This window comes from Gallinula chloropus, assembly GCF_964237585.1.
Source record: "Gallinula chloropus genome assembly, chromosome: 15".
Taxonomy (NCBI): Eukaryota; Metazoa; Chordata; class Aves; order Gruiformes; family Rallidae; genus Gallinula; species Gallinula chloropus.
In genome coordinates, this window is record NC_140100.1 from 5,251,325 (window position 1) to 5,274,003 (window position 22,679).

At 53.1% G+C, this 22,679-nt stretch overlaps 2 protein-coding genes and 1 long non-coding RNA gene across 3 annotated transcripts; 1 reads left to right on the plus strand and 2 right to left on the minus strand.

Moving 5' to 3' along the window:
• Positions 1–1,267: 1,267 nt before the first annotated feature.
• LOC311197159 lies at positions 1,268–7,417 on the minus strand. Its single transcript, XR_014617616.1, has 2 exons — positions 6,323–7,417; positions 1,268–3,382 (listed from the first exon to the last, which is right to left on the minus strand). It is a non-coding gene; the product is annotated as an uncharacterized lncRNA (long non-coding RNA).
• A 3,181-nt stretch (positions 7,418–10,598) lies between these two features.
• LOC311197200 (chemerin-like receptor 1) lies at positions 10,599–11,690 on the minus strand (the record flags this gene model as incomplete). The annotated part of the gene is made up of 1 exon (XM_084270930.1): positions 10,599–11,690. Exon 1 carries the CDS (start codon positions 11,685–11,687, stop codon positions 10,599–10,601), a length of 1,089 nt encoding a protein of 362 aa, XP_084127056.1. The 5' UTR covers positions 11,688–11,690.
• A 1,544-nt stretch (positions 11,691–13,234) lies between these two features.
• On the plus strand, positions 13,235–19,357 carry SHMT1 (serine hydroxymethyltransferase 1). Its single transcript, XM_084271105.1, has 12 exons — positions 13,235–13,278; positions 14,618–14,742; positions 15,261–15,406; positions 15,704–15,819; positions 15,909–16,069; positions 16,231–16,312; positions 16,552–16,764; positions 16,983–17,099; positions 17,457–17,579; positions 17,673–17,789; positions 17,930–18,040; positions 18,408–19,357. The coding sequence occupies exons 2-12, from the start codon at positions 14,641–14,643 to the stop codon at positions 18,575–18,577; spliced, it is 1,458 nt and encodes a 485-aa protein (XP_084127231.1). The 5' UTR covers positions 13,235–13,278; positions 14,618–14,640; the 3' UTR covers positions 18,578–19,357.
• Positions 19,358–22,679: the final 3,322 nt, after the last annotated feature.

Consider the following 22,679-nt stretch of genomic DNA (forward strand, 5'->3'; position numbering starts at 1 on the left):
TCTAACATAACATTTTCATTATTTTTTTCCTCATAAAACATTTTGTTCAAGTAAAAAAGGAAAATCACATTGACCAGCAGCCACTGATAAACCAAAGTAGCATTGAACCCAAAACCTGTGGCTACAGCACTTCTGCTGTATCAATAGTCCTGTCCTCCTACATCTTAGCACTACGTAGGGGACTGAAAATGTCATATACAAGTGGCATAAGTCAAAACAAAGTAAACAGAAGTTTGGATAAATCAATAGCTCCTTTCCTGGCAAACATCTGGCTGAGCTATGTAAATATCCAAGTCACATGTAATCTGTTATAAAAAATGGTGGTATATCAAGTACTCCAAAACAGCATCTGAAAGATCCAGTAGTTATCATCCTTAGAGAAACAGCTGGCTACGTCTAGAGAAACTCATTCAGCTCACCTCTGCAACTAGACACACTCTTGCTCAGTTTGACCTCTTCACAGAAACTGAGCCAAAGTAAATTCAGGAACTTCCTAACAACAAATCTCTTCATGAAGAGGCTATGCAAATTGCCATGAATGAAAACCTATACCACCAAAGCACGACCCTGGACCTCTTTCACCCTTTGCTTTCAGACAGTAAGACAAAAAGGAAAACAAGAAAAAAATCCCAGAAGGCAGTGTAGTTACAGCTCAACCATATCCCATTCAAACCAAGTACCCAAAAATTTAAGAATTAAAAAGCTATTTCGTAGCTAGTGTTTCTTCCTTTGTTCTACCACACACACCTCTCTAACTCCCAACTGCTAACTAATGGCCATCATCCATTCACAGGGATGTGAGTTACTTCTTAAATCCAGCAAAGTGAGCATGTACTGGAAGTGCTTTTACTTCTCAGAACCCCTAAAAGCACCCTGCTTCTCAGGTTAGATGAGAACAATGCAGAGACAAATTTCAGTGTTACTAAAAACATCCACACGGTGCACTGAAGGCACAGCTGGCTTTTTTACCACCCACCCCCCACCTCCAGTTGTGTTACCTTCATTACTCCATGTATTAGGGAAATGAGGAGTTAAGAGATCTGCTGAAAGACAAGAGATGTTGGTACCAAATCATTGTTCAGGATGCATTTTACACAATAAATTATATATTCACAAGCAACACTGAACATAGCTCCTCACCTAACCCTTGGTCAATGACTTTCCCATGGATGTACTTCAGCAGCAACAAGTGGGCTACAGTGTGTGGGGTGGGAAGTTGCTTTTGTAGAGTAATTTTGATGGATCAACCTTGAAACAGGTGTTGGGATGACAGCAAGCTCACAGAACTTTATTAGATGTGTACAGATATGACTCTACAATGGTACAGGGGACCATAACCCCCTGGCTTGAGGCGGACAAATCTTTCAAACATGCATCAGATTTGGCAAAACACACAGAACACAAACACTACAGAGCAGGCTGCAGCCCAAACACTCCTACCCTTTCTCCTGGGCTGCAGACTGTTACAGAAGCACATCATGATGGACACAGTCACTGGACTGGGTACACAGGAGGCCCTGCTCCCACAGGTGTTACCCCACAAACTGAGCCATGTCCACACAGAACGCAACAGAGGCAGGAACAACTGTCTGGGATAACCATGGTACTTGATCCCCAGCAGCTGGAGGAAGAGAGCCCTCTCACCCATCTCCCCACCGTGTGTGTGTGTGTGTCTCTACCTCCCAAGCCCCAGAAAAGTCCTCCACACTCATCTAACCCCCTAGGCTAAGCGAGGGAGGGTCCACCCCACCTCTCCCTTCAATCCTTCCAGCTGCTCCAGGTGAGTGACACACGCCCTGGGAGGGAAAAGCCCGCCCAGGCATCCCAGGGAACCTGCGGATCCCTTCACCCTCCCTCCTCTCAAGGGAGAGGCCTGGGCACGCCGCAGCCCCCAGCGTGGGAGCGAGCACATCGCTCCCTTTCACCTGTAGGGCTGGAGGATGGCGAGAAGCTCCAGGTCGCTGAGGAGAGGGGCGGCCCGGGGAGAGGGCACCACTCCCACAGCGCCCCGGAAGGGAGAGCGACGAAGCACCCCCTTCCTCAGCCGGCGGAACCCTACGTGGGGAAGGGGAGAGAACGCTGAGGGAAAGGGGGGATGTCCTGCCCTCGCACAGCCGGCTGCAGTGGGCTGAGTGGGCGGGCGGGCGTGCCCCTTTCAGAAGGCCTTACCTGCCGGCTCCGGCCCCCGGCCCCGGGAGAAGGTAGCCCGGCCGGAGGGGAGGGGGGAGAGGCAGAGGCAGCTGCGGAGCTCAGCCCCTCCGGTTGTCCGCTTGCAAGATGGCGGCGCCGCGCGAGTGAGGGAGGGAGGGGGAAGGGAGGGCGCGCGAGGGGCGGGCGCGAGGCGACGCCCTCCCTCCCCCCACCCACCCACCCCTTCCCGCCACGGTCTCGCGGCGCGGCTGAGGGGAACGGCCGCCGGCGCCATCTTCCCCCCTCTACCCCGCGATGCTGGGGGGGGGGGGGGAACAAGTTGGGGACCCCCCAGTACCAGCACCGCACATGTGCTTTCCCCTACCCTTCGTAAAAAGAGGACGATGGGTGGGTAACCGCCCCTCCAGGGTTGAGAGCAGCCCGGTGTGAAGTTTGCACAGCGTAAACCAGTGGATGTCTGCAAGGCGATGGGTTTCAGAGCTCTTACATCTGCATCCCTGAGAGGAGCAGCTGATGACCGTGCCGCTCTGGGCATCACCACCACAGCAGTAGAACCTCACCATCCCCACCAGGCACCGGTGTACAGGCTGGTATTTGCCAGTGGACCCAGCAGCGTTCCAGAAAAGCTTCCTTCTCTGAAAGTAAATTAAGGAGTAATCATCGGTCTGTCAGTTCCATTATACCACCAAGAGCATACACAATTTGTCCAGAGTCTCCAGCATCCTCCTTGCAATGTTCATAGGTTGAACTGGATGAAGAGGTGTTCAACATCTGCAGAAAGACAGTGATTTTATTCACCTCAGCTTTATCAAAAGGCAGCACCCATGACAAAAGTCAAATCCTTTAACTGCTTTGAATAAATTACAGCCATCCTGCACAGATTCAGCAGAATAAAGGTCTTGCCAGGGCTGCAGCCACACACAGAGCTGTAAAGAAACATGCACCCTGCTTTCTCACTAACGTGGTAGCTAGGAAAGTGTTGGAAATTACACTTGTCAGTATGCCCAAGATCAATGCATTTTATGATTCAAAATTTTAGTATAGAAGTATAAATTAGGTACTTTCTGCAGCAGCTTGACTCACATAAAACCCCACAATTAAATTTAACTAATCCTGGAATGGAGTGTGCATTGGAGGATGGCTTCGAGCACCCCAGAAGATCCTTGTCTACACTGGCCTTACCATAGCAGAGGAAAATCCATAGCTGCCAGGACTGCTCACAAAAACATATCTGCAAAAGAACATTGAGATTCATACTTTGAAACTGCAGTTTCCACTATTATGAGTTGTATTTTCCATTTTAAATATTCACAGACCGGTATTTCCCTGTATTTCACAAGTTTTGCTTCTTGCTTCTTGCATTCCAGCACTTCATCAATTGTCTCCTTTCCCCCACCTCCTCCACCCCCCTCTTTCAACAGACTTGGAGCTGGAGAAGGGGAGCAATTTAACCTGGATCTGTGGAGCAGCTGCCAGATGTAGAGCACTCCACTTGTAGCACTCACACAAAGCAAAGACATCTGTTTGAAATGTGAGCAGAGAGGCCATAAGCCTGTTTGTACCCTCGAAGAGATGCAGTAATTGGACTCTGCCTTTCCTAGAGCATCAGAATTACACTTAAGTGTAAAAGACTAAACCTCTTCAAACTTCCTGTTATCTCCTCCACTCTTGGGCTGTATTTTTCTTTTTCTTATAGGCTTGCACTTCCACAGTCGATTCAGAATCACTGACCCTAGCAGGGTCTTTTCTTGTTTTGTTTTGAGGTGTTTAGGACAAATGGAAAAGGGGTTTTCAGTTTTTTCTTAGCCTCTTCACAGAGCAGCAGAGGTTTCTCTTGGCATTGGAGTTTATCAAAGGACTTCAGTACAGGCTGGTACAGTTTAAGGCAGAACAGCTAGAAACAACACATGGTGAAGCACTGACCCATCATGCAATTAGCAGCCTTCCCCAGAAGCATTTTTCAATACCCTAGGGCACCCAGAATTCGCTGACTGTTTGATTTGTGCTGCCCCAAATTCCTGACAATGCTTAAGCAAACCACAGGACCAGGAACTAAAGGATTCTGTCTTCTCATCCCTTTTCTAAGGCTACTGCCTTTGTTTTCTGAGCAAGTCAGTGTCTTCCCTGCCTCTGTTTCCCTGATCAAGAGGAATGTGAATTTAAATCTCAGCTCCTAAGGGGGAGGGATTTGTTAATTTTACAATATACCAGCCAAATACTATGAGTTGTAACAAATAGTTGCTCCAAAACAAGCACCCAGATTTTACTTCTTTACAGTGATTGAATCACCAGTCACCTAAGGAATTCTGAAAAACTGCAGGGTGTGAACATACTGGCTCAGAGATTTGTTCTTGATCCAGATGCAACCCTGGCAAGCAGAGGTGTGCTAAAAACCCCACACCTAGGTGAAGGGCACTGCTCATCCAGTGCTTGGCTGGGCGACAGCTTACATCTATCACCTGAGAGAAGACAAATGCTACTGTCATCCAATCTCCCAAGCTCCATCCATCACTGCTCAGCCAGGTTGGCTTTTTTGTTTGGGCTTGGTTTTGTAGTTCTGGTTTTTAAAGATGGACATTAAGTCACCTACCAAATCACCTGGCAGCAAAAATTACCAGCCATGGTACACCCACGATACCTTTTTATTTGATCCTAAGAGAATCCTGTGAATAACTTTGGTCTCTCCCAATGGTTGACCCTATGAGGCATCCCAAAAGCATCTTCTAACCTACACAGCCCCTCTGAGCCTGCTGGGAAGTTCTGCAGCACACAGGCACCTCCACCCTGAGCACAGCCCCAAGACCACCACCTCTCCTGCCTTCAGCCTGTACTGCCTTGGGAGGGACTGTGCCTAACTTCCAGAAGATGCTGGCTTGGATAGTACCCAGTTAGGGAGGCAGAACTCAGAACATCCATTAATGACCTTCTGAATCAAGGAAAAAGGGCAGCAGTTTTATCACTTCTTGGGAGTGATCTGGAGAATAGCATTGCCCGCATCTGGGAACCCGAGTGCCTTAAAAAAAAGGCCCTGGAGCAAAGAACACATCTTATCCATAAACAGACATTGACTCATTTTGTCACAGTCCTGTTCCTCCTGAGTCACGACGCTCTGACTGAAAGACTCACTGAGTTCAGTTTGTTTTCTTGTCTCTAAACAGGCTGTCAGTTCTGGGTCAGTCGGCAATGACTAACAGATCTGCTGCATCAGCTCCAGCACGGGGTTATCTCCAACCAACCATCAAACAAAGAGGTGACAGCCTTGTTGGAATACCCACCATTTTAACGTTGGTCAGACAAATATCTCCAGCCAGATGAGAGGGTGAGGGCTTGAACAAACACTGTCCTGAAACAGGAACAGGCGGTAGCACCTTTTGCCTGTTTGCAGGTTGTCTTTGCTGGGTTCATGTGCAGTTCTGCCCTGCAAAGCGCATAACAGCCAGTATTTGCCTTTAGACAAAAGCATTTGCACTGCACAGCGAAGGCATGTCATGCAGCTACACAGTTAGTGCCAAACAGCTTGCTCCTCTCTGTCCTACCTACTGGGTCCTAGTGTGACCTGTCATTGACTGCACTAAGCTACAGTTCCTCCAGAGACAGCGCATGTGCATCATGCCCTGAACAGGCATTTAGCAAACATACAGGAAGGGCTTGAGCTACTCATGGGTCACTATGAGCAGGCTCGCAGATTGTTGCGGAACTCAGTACAGGAGACAAGATCCTAGGCTTCACACACATAGAGCTAGACTGGGGGGCATACAGAAAGGTTTGGTCACAACTCCACCCAGAGCAGCTAAGCAGAAGTCAGGAGGGGTTCAGGAAAGGGCCAAAGTACCAGCAACAATACCTTGTTCCCTTCCAAGATGGGTGTCAACCAGAACCAACTCTGGACCAGCTAACTCCCATGCTGGGTAGAACCTTCACCCAGCTGCTACACCAAGAAAGGCTGAGGAGAACTAGGCAAGGCTTGGCTCACACTACTTACTAACAATATCACCAGTATCTCTCCTTCACAGAGATACTTTTTACCAATACCATTCCTCTGACTCGCTGTATTGTTTCCTGTTCTGGAAGGGTTCTACTGTCAGACCTCTGCACATTGTCTTTTACTTGATCTTATCTCCCAAGTCCATTCACCAGGCTTAAGAGTGGGACACTTAAAAATTTTACTCACCAGGAAAGTTTCACCAGAGGACAGTAATGGAGACTGCTAGCTTTCACAGAGGCTTTTATTGTCTCATTAAGTTCTCCTTAATGAGAGCTTCCTCACCTGCAGCAATCTCCTTCCCACTCATTTGCACCCACCATCTTGCTGCTGGTACTTTGAAGGCTGTCTAAGGTCTCACCTTGTATTCCCACTTTCCTCATAACTATCCTCAGCCCACTTTTGATTTCCATGCTCTTATCCAGGTCCTAAGGAGAAAATAGAAATAGAAAATACCTTCTCCCCTAGAGCTACCACTTGCTGTGCCTCCTTGGCTGGTTTCTTCCCTGATATCCCTGTGCCTTCTCCCAGCTCCAGTCACCTGCTGTATTCCCTCCTCCAAAGCAAGGCAGCGACAGCTTTTCTGCAGATCCCTGACTTCAATGCTTGCTGAATCCTCTGTTTGTTGAGGACCTGCTGTGTGCTGCATCACAGGCTTTAACTCCATGAGATTCTTGATACATCTTCATCTAAGTTTCCCATCTGCACTACAAGAAGCAGCTGTGTCATGTTACCCTGTGTTTGTCCCTCAGCATGATTAAAGTGCCACAGTTAGTTTCTCTTTCACTAAAGACAGAAGAACATCATACCATCCTGCTAGACCCTAGTCTGACCGAAACAGTAGTGCTGACCCAGTGCCACTTAGGCCTGTGACAGAATCAGGATAGGACACAACCAGCCTATAATTGGATTCTGTCAATTCTCTTTTCAGCATGCTGAGGTCTGTCATCCCTCACCCGAACTGGCCCCATGACGTAATTCCTCCCATCTTCACTGGCTGGTGAAGTATCACTGTCCCTTGCTACCTTCCTTGGAGGGCAGCTCTGGACCACAGCTCCAGCCAGCACAACTTCTGCGCTCCACAGGCACAGCCAGTGATAAAACCTGGAGCCAAAACCACCTGCTGAGTCTTTCTGAGCTCTTCACCGAGATGTTTTGTCGATTCCATATTTACCTTGCCTGGCACCTGAGTATCAATGCCCTCATCAGACTACTCACCCTACTAATTAATACCTAACACTGACTATCAAAACTTGCTTATTCTCTCAGCTAAAGGCTCTCTGATGCACAGCTGGAACCCCACAAGCCCCAGTGGGCTCTGCCCATCCCAGCCCACTGTTTGTATGCACGGGGCTGTGGGATCGGCCCCTCCGTGGGACCAATGAGAACCTGACACCAGCGGGGCCACGGGTTCAGCGCCTTTCCCAATGACAGCAAATACTGAGGGGTTCAGGCTGTTCCACCCATCTGAAAGAGCCTTGAGAGCACAGGTGCGTCAGAGGGAGGCACAGCTGCCAAAAGAGTTGCTCAGCCTCTTTGCGTTGTTTGCACACCTTTGGAAAAAAAGATTTTCTTCTCTTTTTTTTTTTTTTTCCATTCAAGCTTTTCTAGTGCACAACAAACCAAGTATCAGAGAGAATGGACAGCCTGCCTCCTAGTTGGGAATGAGGGACTATCACAGTTATCATGGTGATAATGAGATAGTCTGAACATGAGGGAACTAGATACAATGGGAGATTTGTCTTGGAACCAGTCCCTTGGCAGCCTGACCCCGTGTTGATGTCAGCACGGTTTCTTATTGCACAAAGGCTAGGGATCAGACCCGGGATCACAGACCCATCTCTGCCTCAGGTGCATCCTATTACACAGCAGTGGCCATAACCATTGATAAAACATTGTCTTCCCCCTTTTTATTCCCAACATTTTGGCAAGTGTTCTCAGCAACAGCTGTCTGAAAGCTCTCTCTGTCCCTTCCCCATCATGTAGGGGGGCAGTCAGCTTCATGAGGAGGACATGCTGTGGTCCTGAGGTCTAATAACGTGCCACTTAGAGTGGAGGTAACTTCTGGGAGGGATATTGCAAGAGAGAGAGCAGCTTGTTTTGGGTGTGGAGTTGAGCAGGATTAGCTGATGAAACAGAGCTGCTGAGTGGAAGGCATGGGATGCCATGGAGGAGATGGTGCTTTGTAGCACCTACTGGTATTCCAGTGGTAACTCCTCAGATGACACATCACCTCATTTAAATCTTTTCCCATAGGAACACTGTAACTCATCTTGGACAGCCAAATGACACAGAAAATTGCATTCTTTCCTACCATACAGTAAGTCAAGTCAGTACCTCAAGAGTGCCAGGATGAGGAGGGAGGCACGACAGGACTCCAAGGCCTTGGTCCAACGCTCCGAGAGACTCTTGTCACAAGGAATTATGTGGGCTCTGCAAACAGATAAAGAAAACCTGAAAGAGCAAATGCTGATCTGCACAACCTTGACACTGCAATCGATGCTGTCGTTTACCACCAGGAGCAAGTAAACAGCCCCGGAGTTGCAGGCTGCATAGCAAACATTGCAGTTCCATCTGCATGACAGCCCGCAATTTGTGGCAAAGGGTAAATCTCTGTTCACTCATGCTTGACATAGGATGGTCTTGTTATATTCCCTGTTCTCAGCAGCTTTATGCATGAATTTAAGGTTAAGTACATGCGTGTCTGTAGGATCGTGACCTTCATTTCATATTGCACAGCCCAGCAGACCCATAATTAATCCCTAAGATGTTCAAGTGACAGCTCTCTCTTGCTAATGTCATCCATGCAGAGAGTAGTGAGGCACGTGTAATTCGTAAGTTCAGGCTGGGAGTCAGAGATTTCCCAGCCATCAGAGCAGTGAGGCTCCAAGGCAGGTTTCTGGCAGGATGAACGGGCCATTTGACAGGCAGACTGGGCAGGCCAAGAGAGGGACATGTCATATAGTCACCTGCTCCATCAGCTGCCCAACCTCAACACAGCCGTTCCCTTTTGCATGCTTTAACCACAGGCAAGGAATCAGATCCACATGGACCCCAGGCAAGTCCTCACACCCAGGTCGAGTCCCATCTACTTCAGACATGAGAGTTGCTGCTAATGCCAGCGGTTCCCAAATTCTGGGTATTTAACCTTCTTGCCTAGTTCTGTTACTGAAGATGAGCGTGCTCGGACAGGTTGGATCAACCAGTGTTTTATCACACAGGCAACACAACAGGCTGGGTACATTCTACACAAGTTTAATGGGGTTCAATATTAGTTCACCAACAGTACAAAGTGTCAACTCTCCGCTACTTAAGGGGCAGAAACATGTCAAACACCCACACAGACAAGCGCTGCTCAGAAATAGTTACGCTGCACATCAGACCTGAGGAACTGGAGCACAACCAATAATTTGTCCTGCCACACAGCAGGGGAGAGAAAAGATGACTGTCTTACTAGCTATTCCAGACCCTACAAAAACGCCCATACCGCCATTTCATTTAACCCTCTTTCTTTAAAAGTCACATTTGTAAGAGTTCCTCCATACAGAGCCCACTGCCTGTCCAAGTTGCTTTTTAAAAAAATTGTCTTCCCCTTAATCTTTAGCAGCCTGTGCACCAGACTGGAATGATACATGGGAAAGGATCTCTGGATTTTCTTTCCTGATTTAATCACAAGGGATGTAGGGAATCTCTCTTCACTCTCCCCTTTACTCAACAGCCAAAATGTCAGTGCAGCCACACACCTCCGACACAGCCACATCTCATTTTGCCCCCTTGTGGAACCCCAGCAAAGATGAGCTGCCAGGAAGGTCTGGTAAGGGCAGGGGAGAAAATCTCCCCTCAGCTCACCACGTGCAAATGCACTGCAGGCAGGTGAACCCAAAGGAGATGCGAACAGGATTTGTCCCCAGATGCCTTCCCCAGGAATGTACAAGGTGACCCTTGGCTGGGCGGCAGCATGGAGAGCATCTGAGAGCTCCCCACTCAGAAGCCAGGAGGAGAGGGAAGAGAAAGGAGCTCTGCCAGCAGGGAATTTTATAAAGGGTTCCCTGCTACAAATTGGAAGCTGTAACAGATCAGCAGCGCTGAGGCAACCAAGTCTGGGGTCTGGCAGCTACCACCAGGGATGTGGTTGCCCTCAGCACAGCCAGACAGGGAGACATTTTTCCCAAGTATGATGGATCATAGGGGATGGAAAAGGTACAGGGAAACAAGGCAGCGGAGGAAGTAGCACAAGGAGCAAACTGTATTTTGACTTTCTCACCCTGCTGCAGCTCCACACAGTTGTTTAATGTCCCTAGTATATTAAATTATAGTAGGTTTGAGACACCTCCAAAACATCAAATCACGCTTTGTTGGCACGCACAGCCCTTTGCAGCCCACAGTCCTGCCATTACAGCTCTGAAATGAGGGGAAATTGCAGCCCAAAGAACTGCCCCCCCCCCTCCCCAGTACCAGCAGCTGCTCAGACCACCCTCGGGACCTCCACTTCCGAAGCAGACCTGGACTTTCTCCTGCTGGCCAGGCTGCCCAGGACCGACTCCTCGCTGAAGGCCCCTTCAAACGCCGACAGGATGGATTGGCGAAACTTCTCCTTGAAATCCGGCCCCACAAACACATACAGGATGGGATTGATGCAGCTGTTGAAGAAAGCAAGGCTGGAGACCAAAGGGATCCCTATGTAAAGGGCCATTTTCATCTCATGACTGGAAGAGTTTTGGGATATTTCCAGCAAGGAGAAGACATGATAGGGGAAATAACAGAGGAAAAACGAGACTGTGACAGCAATGATAATTCTGTATGGCTTCGTGGAATTGGCTAACTGCCTTCTTTTCAGCTTGACAGCAACAATGCTGTAGCAGATGAGAATCACCGTGAAGGGGATGAGGAACCCGCATAAGAATCGCGTTATGATCATCGCTTTGTGCCGCATCCTCCACAGCCTCCGCGTGGCCTCGGACGTGTAGTCATCCGACAGTGCAAAGTTATTGTAGCAGCTGGTGACGTTCCTGGCACTGACTGCAGTGTCCCGAAAGACGAGGTATGGGGAGCTGAGGAGGAGAGCCAGGACCCATGTCCCCAGTGTGATCCTGGCTGCCAGCTCTGGACTCCGGCGGTTGTGAGACCAGACGGGGAAGGTCACAGAAACGCAGCGGTCCATGCTGATGACTGTCAGGAGGAACACGCTGGCAAACATGTTGAGGAATGCAATGGTGCTGTTCAGCTTGCACAGGAGCTTCCCAAACGGCCAGTGGAAGCCCAGGGCAGTGTAGGCGATGCTGAGGGGCAGGAAAAAGGTGAAGATGAAGTCAGCAATGGCCAGGTTCAGGAACCAGACAGAGTTCATGGTCTTCTTCATCTTGAAGCCTGCAATCCAGATGACGAGGCCGTTCCCTGTCACCCCCAGCAAACAGGCGATGCTGTACACCACCATGGAGAGGATGTGCATGCTCTTCTGGAGCCCGGAGTAGTATTCATGGGCAGTGGCATTCTCATACTGCACAGTGGGGGAACTGGCAGAGAAGGGTGAAGGGGAAGAAGAGACACACTCCATTGCCAGCAATCTGGAGTCCTGAAATTGTAACAGCACACACTGCTATTATCTGCTGCTCCTACGGCTCAAGAGAAGTGACAATCTTTGCTAGTCAGACCGTCATGGTTTCACCCCAGCTGAGAGCCGAGATCCACAAAAATATATTGCAAAGCCAGGTTATATAACTTAATATATAATTAATAGAAAGTCCTTCTCTACAGCATCTGTATGTCACAGAAACCACCGCAACCACAGAAACCAACCTGGGTTTTGCTGTTGCTGTTGGCGCTGTCAAAACACCACTTCCAGAAACTGCCCACCACAGCGACCCAACCCGGGCCACCCCACATCCCTCAGCTGTGATAAGTCCCCGTCAGATGACCGACAACAAATTAAGATAGCAAAAACCATCCAAAGGCTGAGCTACGAGACGGTTCCCTCAGCAAGTCCCTTCTAGGGAGGTGGACTCCGGTAGCAGAACAGTACCCAAGGAGTATTCTGGTATAACACTCAGCCTGTCAACCACAAGCCATCCTACCGGTGAGCCCACGATTTCCCTCACTCCCTCAGCTCCCCTCCAGCTCGCCCCAGCACCCTGACAGGTCCTGGCAGGACTCACCACCACGCTCCTTCGCTGCTCTGCCTGCAGCGGGTGGTCTCACCTCCTGGCTGACTCCCCTTTGAGACGGTGCTCCTCTCTGCAGAGTGACTCATGCTGCCTCATCCCATTTTCCCCTGTTTTGGGATCACGAGGAATTTAGTAGGATTCCTTATTCCCTAATCTTGTTCCTCAAATTGTGGTACATCAATTTAACCTCTGAATCCCCGGTGGCCACAGGCTCCCTCAGGCCAGTTGGCCAAGCCTATCCACTAGCTCAAATTCCAAGCATGAGGAAAACAGGGCTGCTCTCCTGTCTGCGCCCCTCATCCCTCCAAGGCAGCTTCTTTCCTCCTGAGCACCCAGACACCCCAGCGGGCACCAGGGCTACCCTGCTGCTGCAGGGGGGACAGAGCAATGCTCCCAGGCACGGGACACCCACTCGCCTTCAGCCACGGCTCTGGCCAAGCAGCCTGGCCGGGGGCCTTGCGGGTGGCTGAAGCATTCCTTGCCCGGCGCAGGGCTGGGGGGGAGCAGGGTCCCATCCTGCGGCTCATGGGGCAGGCGAGGGATACCGCTGGATCACGGGGAGCTGGAAATACCCCAGGGCTGGGAGAGAGGCCCCCTGGGGTGCACGACAGGTGGGGCTGAAGCTGCGGGGTGACGACAGAAGGGGGATGACGACAGAAGGGGGGTGACGGCAGCGAAGCCACTGCCCACCCCAGCCAAGGTCACCCGTGCCCCGACCACCACGTGCTGGCAGCGCCGCCAGCCCCACCTCGGCGCGGGCCAATAAGACCCGCGGGGAGGGAGAAGAGAACGATGCTGATTGGCCTGGGCCCTTCCGGAGCCGCCCGCCTACCGGGGCGGAACGAGGCGCCGATTGGTCGAGGCGCGAAGGGGTGTGTCGTGCCCCATGCTAGGCGCGCGGGTTCCCGCGCGGCGGGCCCGAGTCGGGCCTGTGGCGCTGCGGGCGGGCACCGGGACGGGCAGGAGCAGGACAGGCCGCTGCGGGTGAGAGCCGGGCGGGCAGCGCTGCTCCTCGCCGCTGCTGGCAGGGCAGCGTGCCAGCGGGGGCCTCTCAGGGGCGTGGGGGATGATGGAGCTGGGATACGGGGGGTGCAGAGCCTGGTGGGGATGGAGCATCGGGGCTGGGGATCGTCCCTGCAGCAGGTGAGCTGCCAGTTCCTGGCCAGCATCCTGCCACAAGGGTGGGAATGGGAGTCTTATCCTGGGTGGGGAATGGGGATCCCGCTGTGTCCCCCTGAGCCTTCTGCAGGTCGCTGAAAGCACTGGGTATGTGTACCACTGCGGCTGGTGCTGGTGGGACACACCAGACCCAGCTGACCTGCTCAAAGCCGGAGTGCTGTGCCTTCCCCTTCCCTTTGCAGCCCTTTCCCTAGTCCAGCTTTTGTGACAGCGGGGATTCCTTCCTGGCCAATGAGGCCCTGGCCTTAGGGAAGTGAGTGGCTGAGCAAGGGTGACATACAACAGGCCCACCCTGATGGACTTCAGCAGCTTAGCACAAGCAAACTAAGTGTGATTGCTTAATAACCTGCTCACGGCCCCTTGCTGGCCTTGCAGGGTTAATGGGTAAAAAGATGCATTGTTTTCAGCCAAGGCAAAGGCTGGGCTGTCATGCCTGCCTGGGAGCCTGTGCTCTGCATTACAATGTGGGCAGTGGTGGAAGACTCTGCTGGAGGGCTGCTGCCAGGCTTGGGCATCACATTTTCTGCAGACTCCAGCTGAGGCAGAGCTGCCCCACAAGCCATGCTTGCTTCAGTTAGGGTTTGGAGCAGGACTCCGACCTGCTGGGGGTTTGGCTTCGCAGCTATGCACTAGGGAAAGCAGCTGGGAGGGGTAATCATGCTGGGGGATGCAATGCACATTAAAATTGAGGCCTGTGGGTATGAGCACTTCACTGGCTTTGAAACTAAACAGTTTTAAGAAGGCACCCTTCTGTCTGTGAGGACACTTGGGAACATTTCCTAGAAGCCCTAAGACTCATAGATACCTGGGAGCAAAAGGGAAAGGTACTGCTCGCGTTGCTGATGTGGTTTCATCTGTGTCCCCAGGTGTCTGGCCAGAGCTGGGTGAGAGAACCCAGGCAGGGTGGTGATGGGAGAGTGTCAGAAATTATCAAAGTACTGTAATTAATCAACTGGTCTTATATCAGTGGGGGAAGCCTGACAGTTGTCTTTTTTTCCTTGCCCAGAGGGCTCCATAGCTGGTCCTTCTGTCTTTCCAGGGAAGATGTGGGATGGGAGCAGGCAGGAAGCTGGGCTGCAGTGTGGAGGCAGCCAGCCCCACTGCCATACCAGCCCAGACCACAAACACCCCTCTCTGCTGACAGGTGACCTCAGACCCAGCTAGAAGATGGCAAACTCGATGCAGGACAATGCCGGCCTCCCCAGTGCGGAGCTCTGGGCCTCCCATAACAGGATGGTAATGGAGCCGCTCGAAATCAATGACCCAGAGGTGAGAGCCCTGTGCTGGCCCCTGCCCAGCAGCTGCTTCATTCATGCCCTGGACAGCCACGGGCATGTTGACCTCCTCGAGTCAGGGGTGTGGCATGGAGACAGTCCAAGGCTGAGCTGGTGGGACCCATCCACCTTCTGTGCCTTCTCTGCCTGCACTGAGAGGGGTGAAGGGAGGGCATCCTACAACCATCTGCAGAGGTCATAATTTCAAATCTACTGCTCTGCTTGAAGCTCTGACGTCCAGGCCATGTGGCAGTTGCCTTTAACTCTTGAGCCCAAATGAGAGCTGAATTATCTGACAGCTTCTTGGCAGGTAGAAACCCAAATCATGGCCTGTAAAATGGGCATATGAACTGTTTGGAATCGGCTGTACCAGAAAAGGATAAATCTCCCTTCTCCAGTACCTTTCCAGGTCCCTCTCCATGCCTTGTCCCCTCTGAGGGTGCATCCTATGGTGGAACATCCATGTCTCTGCAGAGCAGGCAGAGGTGAAGCTGTTTCTCTCCCCTCCTAAAGGTGGACAGCATCATCAAGAAGGAGAAGCAGCGGCAGAGGCTGGGGCTGGAGTTAATCGCGTCAGAGAACTTCGCAAGCCGAGCAGTCCTGGAGGCCCTGGGATCCTGCATGAACAACAAATACTCTGAGGGCTACCCGGGACAGAGGTATGAGGCTGGGGCTGAGTCCCACCCAACCCAAACCCTTGCAGGGAAGGAGAGGAACCACTTAATGCCGCCAGATCTCACCTCTGGAGAGGACACAGTGTCCTTGCAGTGGCAGCCAAGCTCTTCCAGGGCAGGATCTGACCCTCTCTGCTTCTGTCCTTGGCCATACATAGGATAATCTCAGCAAGGTCATGCCCGCTGCAGCTGCTGTCCTGGTGGCTGCCACAAACGCATCATCACCTGCTTCTCTCCTGCTTGGCCACGGGGTTTAACTCCTGCCCTGTCCTTCACCGGCAGGTACTATGGTGGGACAGAGTTCGTAGACGAGCTGGAAAGGCTGTGCCAGAAGCGGGCCCTGCAGGCATACCGGCTCGACCCCCAGAAGTGGGGTGTCAACGTCCAGCCATACTCAGGTAACGGGGTGCCCAGGAGAGCCAGGCTGGCTGCACCAGCCTCTGCACATCCAGGCACCTGTAACCAGCCCCGTGTTCCCTCGCTGCAGGGTCACCCGCCAACTTTGCGGTGTACACGGCCTTGGTGGAGCCCCACGGCAGGATCATGGGGCTGGACCTGCCCGACGGGGGCCACCTCACCCACGGGTTCATGACTGACAAGAAGAAGATCTCTGCCACCTCTGTCTTCTTCGAGTCCATGCCCTACAAGGTAGGGTGGTTGCTCCAGCCAGAGGCAGGATGCAGTCATCAGTGTTGGGGCCTCTTTAAAGAGTACCAGCATCAGGCTCCCAGTACCTCCTGTTGCAGAGTGACACCACAGCTGATCTTCACCTATACCGAGGTGGCTGAATCCTCCTCTTTCTCTCCCAGGTCAATCCCAAGACTGGCTACATTGACTATGATAGTCTGGAGGAGAATGCCCGCCTCTTCCACCCCAAGCTGATCATAGCTGGTAAGGATCGAATGCTTACTGACTTCTGCGGTCACACACCCGGGGTGGGGGATAGCTCCCTGAAGCCAGCAGCACCCTGGTAAGCCCACAGATGCTGCAGTGCCAGGAGGGAGACCTCAAACTCATCCACATTGGCAGGATCTTGTGCGCTGTCTCCAGCTGGGCTGTCCCCATCATCGGGCTGGAGCTGTGTCAGTCTCAAGGTCCTCGAGCATCCTCCATGTGCCATCTCCTTGCAGGTGTCAGCTGCTACTCGCGCAACCTGGACTACGCCCGCATGCGGAAGATCGCCGATGCCAACAGTGCCTATCTCATGGCCGACATGGCCCACATCAGCGGGCTGGTGGCTGCTGGTGTGGTGCCTTCCCCCTTCGAACACTGCGACGTCGTCTCCACCACCACCCACAAGACCTTGCGGGGCTGCAGGGCCGGCATGATCTTCTACCGCAAAGGTGCCTGAGCTGGGCTGGGGAGCCGGGAGAAAGGCTGCAAGTTAAAGCTCCTTCTTGATCCAGCTGGGAAGAGGGTGGGCAGGAAGGTCCAGAGCCTCCTGGGGAGCTTCTCAGGAACAACCACCATCCCTGCTCAGAGAGGCCAGGGTGTGAAAGCAGCTCGTGGGAGAAGGGTGGCTGTGCTGCCTTGTGAGTGACCCTGCCCTCTCCTCCCGCAGGCACACGCAGTGTGGACCCCAAGACAGGCAAGGAAACGCTCTACAACTTGGAGAGCCTCATCAACCAGGCAGTCTTCCCTGGGCTGCAGGGAGGCCCACACAACCACGCCATTGCAGGTATGCATCCAGGCTGGCCGCCAGGTCTGGGATGGTGAAAGGAGGTGGCAAAGATGTCCTGGCTGGGCTTTGAGCCCCAGCAGCAGTGCAGGGGCTCCAGCTGCCCTGAGGGACTCACAACCTGGAGATACTGCTGCAAGGAACAGCCAGCAGGATCCAGCACTGCCTGAGGAGTGATGGGGCTTCTGCCATCCTGCTTTTTGGCTCACGGCGCTGCTGCCAGCCTGGTTAGGGGAAGGCACTGTCCACCAGCTTGCTCAGCTTCCAGGATGGCTTCTGCTGGTGGTGCCACACATCCATGCCAGGTCTCCCCATGGGAACCCCTAAAACCTCACCCTGGTCTACCTTCCTCCCCAGGGGTCGCGGTGGCACTGCAGCAGGCCATGACGCCCGAGTTCAAGGCCTACCAGCAGCAGGTGGTTGCGAACTGCAAGTCGCTCTCGGCAGCCCTGATGGAGCTGGGCTACAACATCGTCACAGGTGAGGAAAGGTCTTGGCTGACCACTGTGCGTGGCCCAGGGCCAAAGCCAGGCCACGAGGGCATCCCCACCAACCCCCTCTCTCTCTTTGCAGGGGGCTCTGACAACCACCTGATTCTCCTGGACCTGCGCAGCAGAGGCACAGACGGTGGCCGGGCTGAGCGGGTGCTGGAGATCTGCTCCATCGCCTGCAACAAGAACACGTGCCCTGGTGAGCTCTGCCGTGTCTTGCCCTGCACGCTGGCCTGTGCAGAGCTTCCTGAGGTGCTCCTGGCTCCCAGTCTGCTGGGAACCACGCCACGTTGCCATTTCGGTACCTGGTTTGGTCACGTATGACTTGTTCTGGCACAGGTGATGTCAGCGCCCTGCGCCCCAGTGGCCTCCGGTTCGGGACACCAGCTCTCACCTCCCGTGGCTTCCGGCAGGACGACTTCCGTATAGTGGCTCAGTACATCCACAGAGGTGAGGCCAGGGCTGCATGTGGGTCAGCCTGGGGCCAGGGCAGCTCCTCTGGGTGAGGAGGCACAAGCTGGGTGGCTTAGGCAGAATCAAGGGAGCACATGCCTAAGTGAGGAGTAACTGTCCCACCTGCACATCTGGATGTGGAAAGAACATCTGGCCACAGCTGGGACCAGCCAAACCCTCACCTCTGTACAGGCAGTGGGTTGAAAGCTTGATCCTTCCCAGTCAGGGGGCAGTCCCAGCAAGCTTGGGCGGTGCAGGGCCCAGCCAGCTGGGAGAGCTGCAAGATGTGGCAGCCACTGGCTGTGGGTGCAGGCAGACACGTCCCAGCCACGAGGACTGACCAGCACATCTCCCATCCTGGCAGGGATCGAGCTGACGCTGCGCGTGCAGAAGGACATGAGCCCCAAGGCCACGCTGAAGGAATTCAAGGAGAAATTGGAGGAGGAGAAATACCAGGCGGAGCTGAAGGCACTGAAGGAAGAGGTGGAGTCTTTCGCAGCGACCTTCCCCCTCCCTGGGCTGCCTGTCCTGTAAGGGGAAGCACCCCTGCCCCACTCCCGGAGCCAGGGACGTACCCAGGATTGTGGCACATTCACACCCCCAGCCCCAGCCCAACACCCCAGTGCCTTCTCCCAGCACCTCCCTACTGGCATTGGCTGCGGTGCAGCAGTGGCTCCTGATCTGGCTGTTCCTCACATCTCCCCTCTCACTTGGGGCACAGGACGCCCCTCGAGCACAGCCCTCCCAGGGAAACCGGCCCTCTCCCCATCCTGGGGCAGCAGGTGTCCCTCAGCCTCCCAGCCAGGTTCTCACTGGCTATGGGAACAGCACACAAGGTTTAGGCAGACCTGCCCACCCTCACACAGAGCCCCCTGCACACTGCAGCCAGGAAGGACAAGGGGGTCCACCTCAGCAGGAGCCCCCTCCCCGCAGCCAGATACACTGTGCTTGGCGCACAAGAGACTTCACAGCCATCAAACCTCCCAGGTTTCAGCCTTGAGGACTCAAGCTCCCCAGCCCACAGGTGCCTTCCAGCCTCAGGAGGCTTTGCCAAAGCCCAGCCTTGTTCTAAACCACTGAGAACAGCCCTCCTGGGCTCACTACACCATGCTAGCCTGCATCTCTGCTGTTTCCTCAGACCTCTGAGCACAAAGATGGTAGAACCATTTTTTAATAAGCACAGTAAAATTAAGAATTGACCCACACTGTATGACAAGAATTCAGAGCTTTAAAAAATACAACCAATTTTTTTTTGTTTTGTATTTCAAAAATATCTGAACCCAAATAAATAACTTTTTTTTTTTTTTAAAAGTACATTTCTCAGACTAGTCATTTGGTGTTAACATCTGTTAAACTCTTGTGCAGTAACACTTACAGCACGACACTGAGACATGCTTCTTGGATTTCTCCCGGTCACACTCGCTCTAACTACTGACGCAAGCATTCGGCACGCACAGGCACACACACGTAACTCAACATGCAGTAATAGGATACAGTGCTTTAAAATAAGATGAGAATTCATCACGGCCTCCTCGCAGCCCTCAGAGGCAGCTCTTGGCCCAGCCCCAGCCCCGTGCCAGCAGCGAGGCAGCCAGCGGGACCGGGTACCCTGTTTCTGCCTTCCAGTTAAAATGCATCTCGGGGACCAGCGTGTGGTGGGTTTGTGACCCCCCCCCCCTCCCTGGTACTGGAGTACAGTCTGTCAGTCTGCACAGAGCAGGTGCTGTCCTTCAGCCCGGGCAGGTTGTCAAGTTTACCCTCACACCTTTTCAACGCAGTTACAGCCCCAGGTCCTGCCCAAGATGCTGACTCAGCAGCGGGGGCTGTCACCCACCACCAGACCACTGGCTCACAACCCCAAAGAACTGGCCTGGGGCAGGGAGGAACCACAGGCTCTCACCCCTCAAGCGCTTCTCCTGCCCTTCTGAAGTGGTGTATATTGCTAAGAGTATAGGCAGTACTTCCCTAGTCAAGGCAAGGCAGCTTTGGAGCTGCTTAGAAGTGATTGCTACTGGATGAAAGTAAATCCGAGCACTATTCTCTGAGAAATGAAACCTGCGTAGGGTTAATATCACCTACTCCTATGGCTGACCCTCCTCGGGTGGGAGCGGAGAGCGGTGGGCGAGCATAGCATAGAGCAGGAGCTGGCAGGAGTAAGGAACAGGAGCCCTGCTCTCCAGGCCAGAGGAGACCTCTGCTCCCACAAATCCTCCCTCAGCCTTAAAGCCTCCCCTCCCTGCCACCCAGCAGAGAGAGGAGGGACCGGCCGGCTGCATGGGAGGCAGGGACATGCTGGCAGCACTCACGGGAAGCAGGCGACTGCCATGCACAGCACCGCGGGCGCTGGCGGCTGGAGGGTGGGCCTGGGAGGGCTGGTGAGTATTGCGCTGCGGCTGCGAGGAACCTGCCCTGCTGCAGCGGGAGGATGGCTGGACGGCGACGCGCGGCGCTCAGGCGGTGCAAGCCGACGGACACACGTGCCAGGATTCGCTGCAGGAGCCGTTAGTGTGAAGATCGGATCTTGTTCTAAGTCTGTTAGTATCGGAGAGCAGTGAGGTAACACAGTGAGGATGAGGAAAAAGTCTTAAAGTGCCAAAAACGGATCTTTACTGTACGGGAGCAGGCGGCCAGGCAGAGGAATTACTGAGCGAAGAGGAATTCAGCTCCCAAACCACCAGCTGCACGCAGACTCCCCCTGATTTCTGCCACCGTTAGGGGCACAAGCAGCGAGGGCTCCAGCTGCACTGAGGTGCCACAGCCCGATGTGACTCCTGGAGTCGGAGCTCAGAGCTCACCCTGCTGTGTTCCAGCTTTAGAGGACAAGTACTCCAAGGTGTGTTTCCCCACAGCTCCTGCTTAAGAGCAGAGTTGCAGCTCGCACAGAGCCCCTGTTTGGAAACTGGTCCCAGCAAAGCGCCCAGGGCATCCTCCCGAATCAGAGCCGCTTTATGGCAGAGAGATGAAGCAGGTCAGACAGGTGGTAGTGCAAGTATTGCTCAACACAACCTTCAGTATCACATACTACAGGTCTGAGAGAGGAGCAATGAGAACCAAGTTATTTATCAATTTACAAGCGCAGCTGAACGCCACAGGTAGAGCCTGCTGCAACTAAGAGATCAGCCAACGCTGACCCCACTCCTTGTTGTCAGCTTGGAGCAAGATGTGAGTCAGCAGCAAAAGCTGTCCATCCCTCCCTCCTCAAACCCAAAGAGCAGGAAAGAAGCTCCTGCACTGAGCTCTTCTCCAGAGCTGTGGGTCAGGCAGGAGCTTCGGTCTGCCTGGTGCCACCTGGGGTACTCACTGAAATGCCCCTTCCCCCGAGGAATCTCGCCCCAGCTTCAGCATGGAAGCTGTTCACCTGCACACAGACTGACAAGGGGACACCTCGAGTCACTGCAGAAGGGAGGGGGTTGATGGACAGAGAAGTCTTTCACCAGCAGACCCGGTTCACGTGTGACAGCAGAGCAGAGTCAGGAAAGGAAAAGGCCTTTAACGTGCTTTAGAGGCGTGCAGCCTCGCACACAGGCACACCGCTCACCTTCCGTGAAGGCAACGCCACGCTGCTTCTCAACTGCAACCTAAAAACAGCATCACAAGCATCCCTGACCTTGGAAATCCCTTGGGAGACTACCAAAAACTCAACTTGCCCAGCTGAGCCGGCCTCACATGAAGCCACCAGAAACAACACTGACATCTAAAAATCACCTTTCTGCCCTGTTGGTCTGTCCCTCCTGCCCTACCCCAGGGAGCCCTTTTGAGGCAGGAGAAAGGGGTGGCAGCAGCGCTGAAATGCAGATGCTGGTGCCACACAACAGCCCCGCAAGGAGCCTCCTTGCCTTCAGGACACAGGTTTTGGAGCAGTGCGGTTCTCACAGCAAGGTTCAGAGGGGTCTAAGCCACAGGGACAAACCCCAGTCCACACACAGAAACTTCCCTGGGCACAGCAGGAACACCACATTTGTCTCCAGCATCGCCTCACACCATCACAATAAACAGATTAAAAAAAAACCCAAACCAAATAACACTTCAGCTGATCTTGGGAAGATCTCAGCTGTCGTCACCCCATAATCAGAGGAGCGATAAAAGGAAATAAAAGCAAGGCTATCTTTCCATAGGGGCTGCTACTGCCACATGGCACTGGACAGAGCAAACAGCAGCCCAGACCACGGGCTGAGCAGCATCATCTCCTATGACACTTCAGGGGGAAGCGCTGTGCCCAGGCACAAAGCTTTCAGCACTGACAGGAACAATCTGGGAGTGTCACCACAGCTTTATGGCACAGACAGCAGTGCAGAAGCTTTGAGAGGAAAGTCCTCAGCATCCAGGCTCAGGGAACAGCAGTTCTGCCCCATCCAGAGCTACCCAGGAGCACCCCAGGAGAGGTAGTCAAGACACAACAACAGCTCAGCCAGAAGCAGCATGCAGCAATGCTGACCCTGCTTTACTGCAGAGCACACAAGTTAATAACCTGACCAAAAAAACAACCCAAAACAAACAGCCACAACAAACAAAAAAAAAACAACCCAAAAACTATCATGGTTATGACATGTAACCCAGTACATTCATCCCTGATCTCTCCTGAGCTCCAGCCACCCACCAGTCACGTAGCTGCTCCTAACAGCTCCCTGTCTCACAG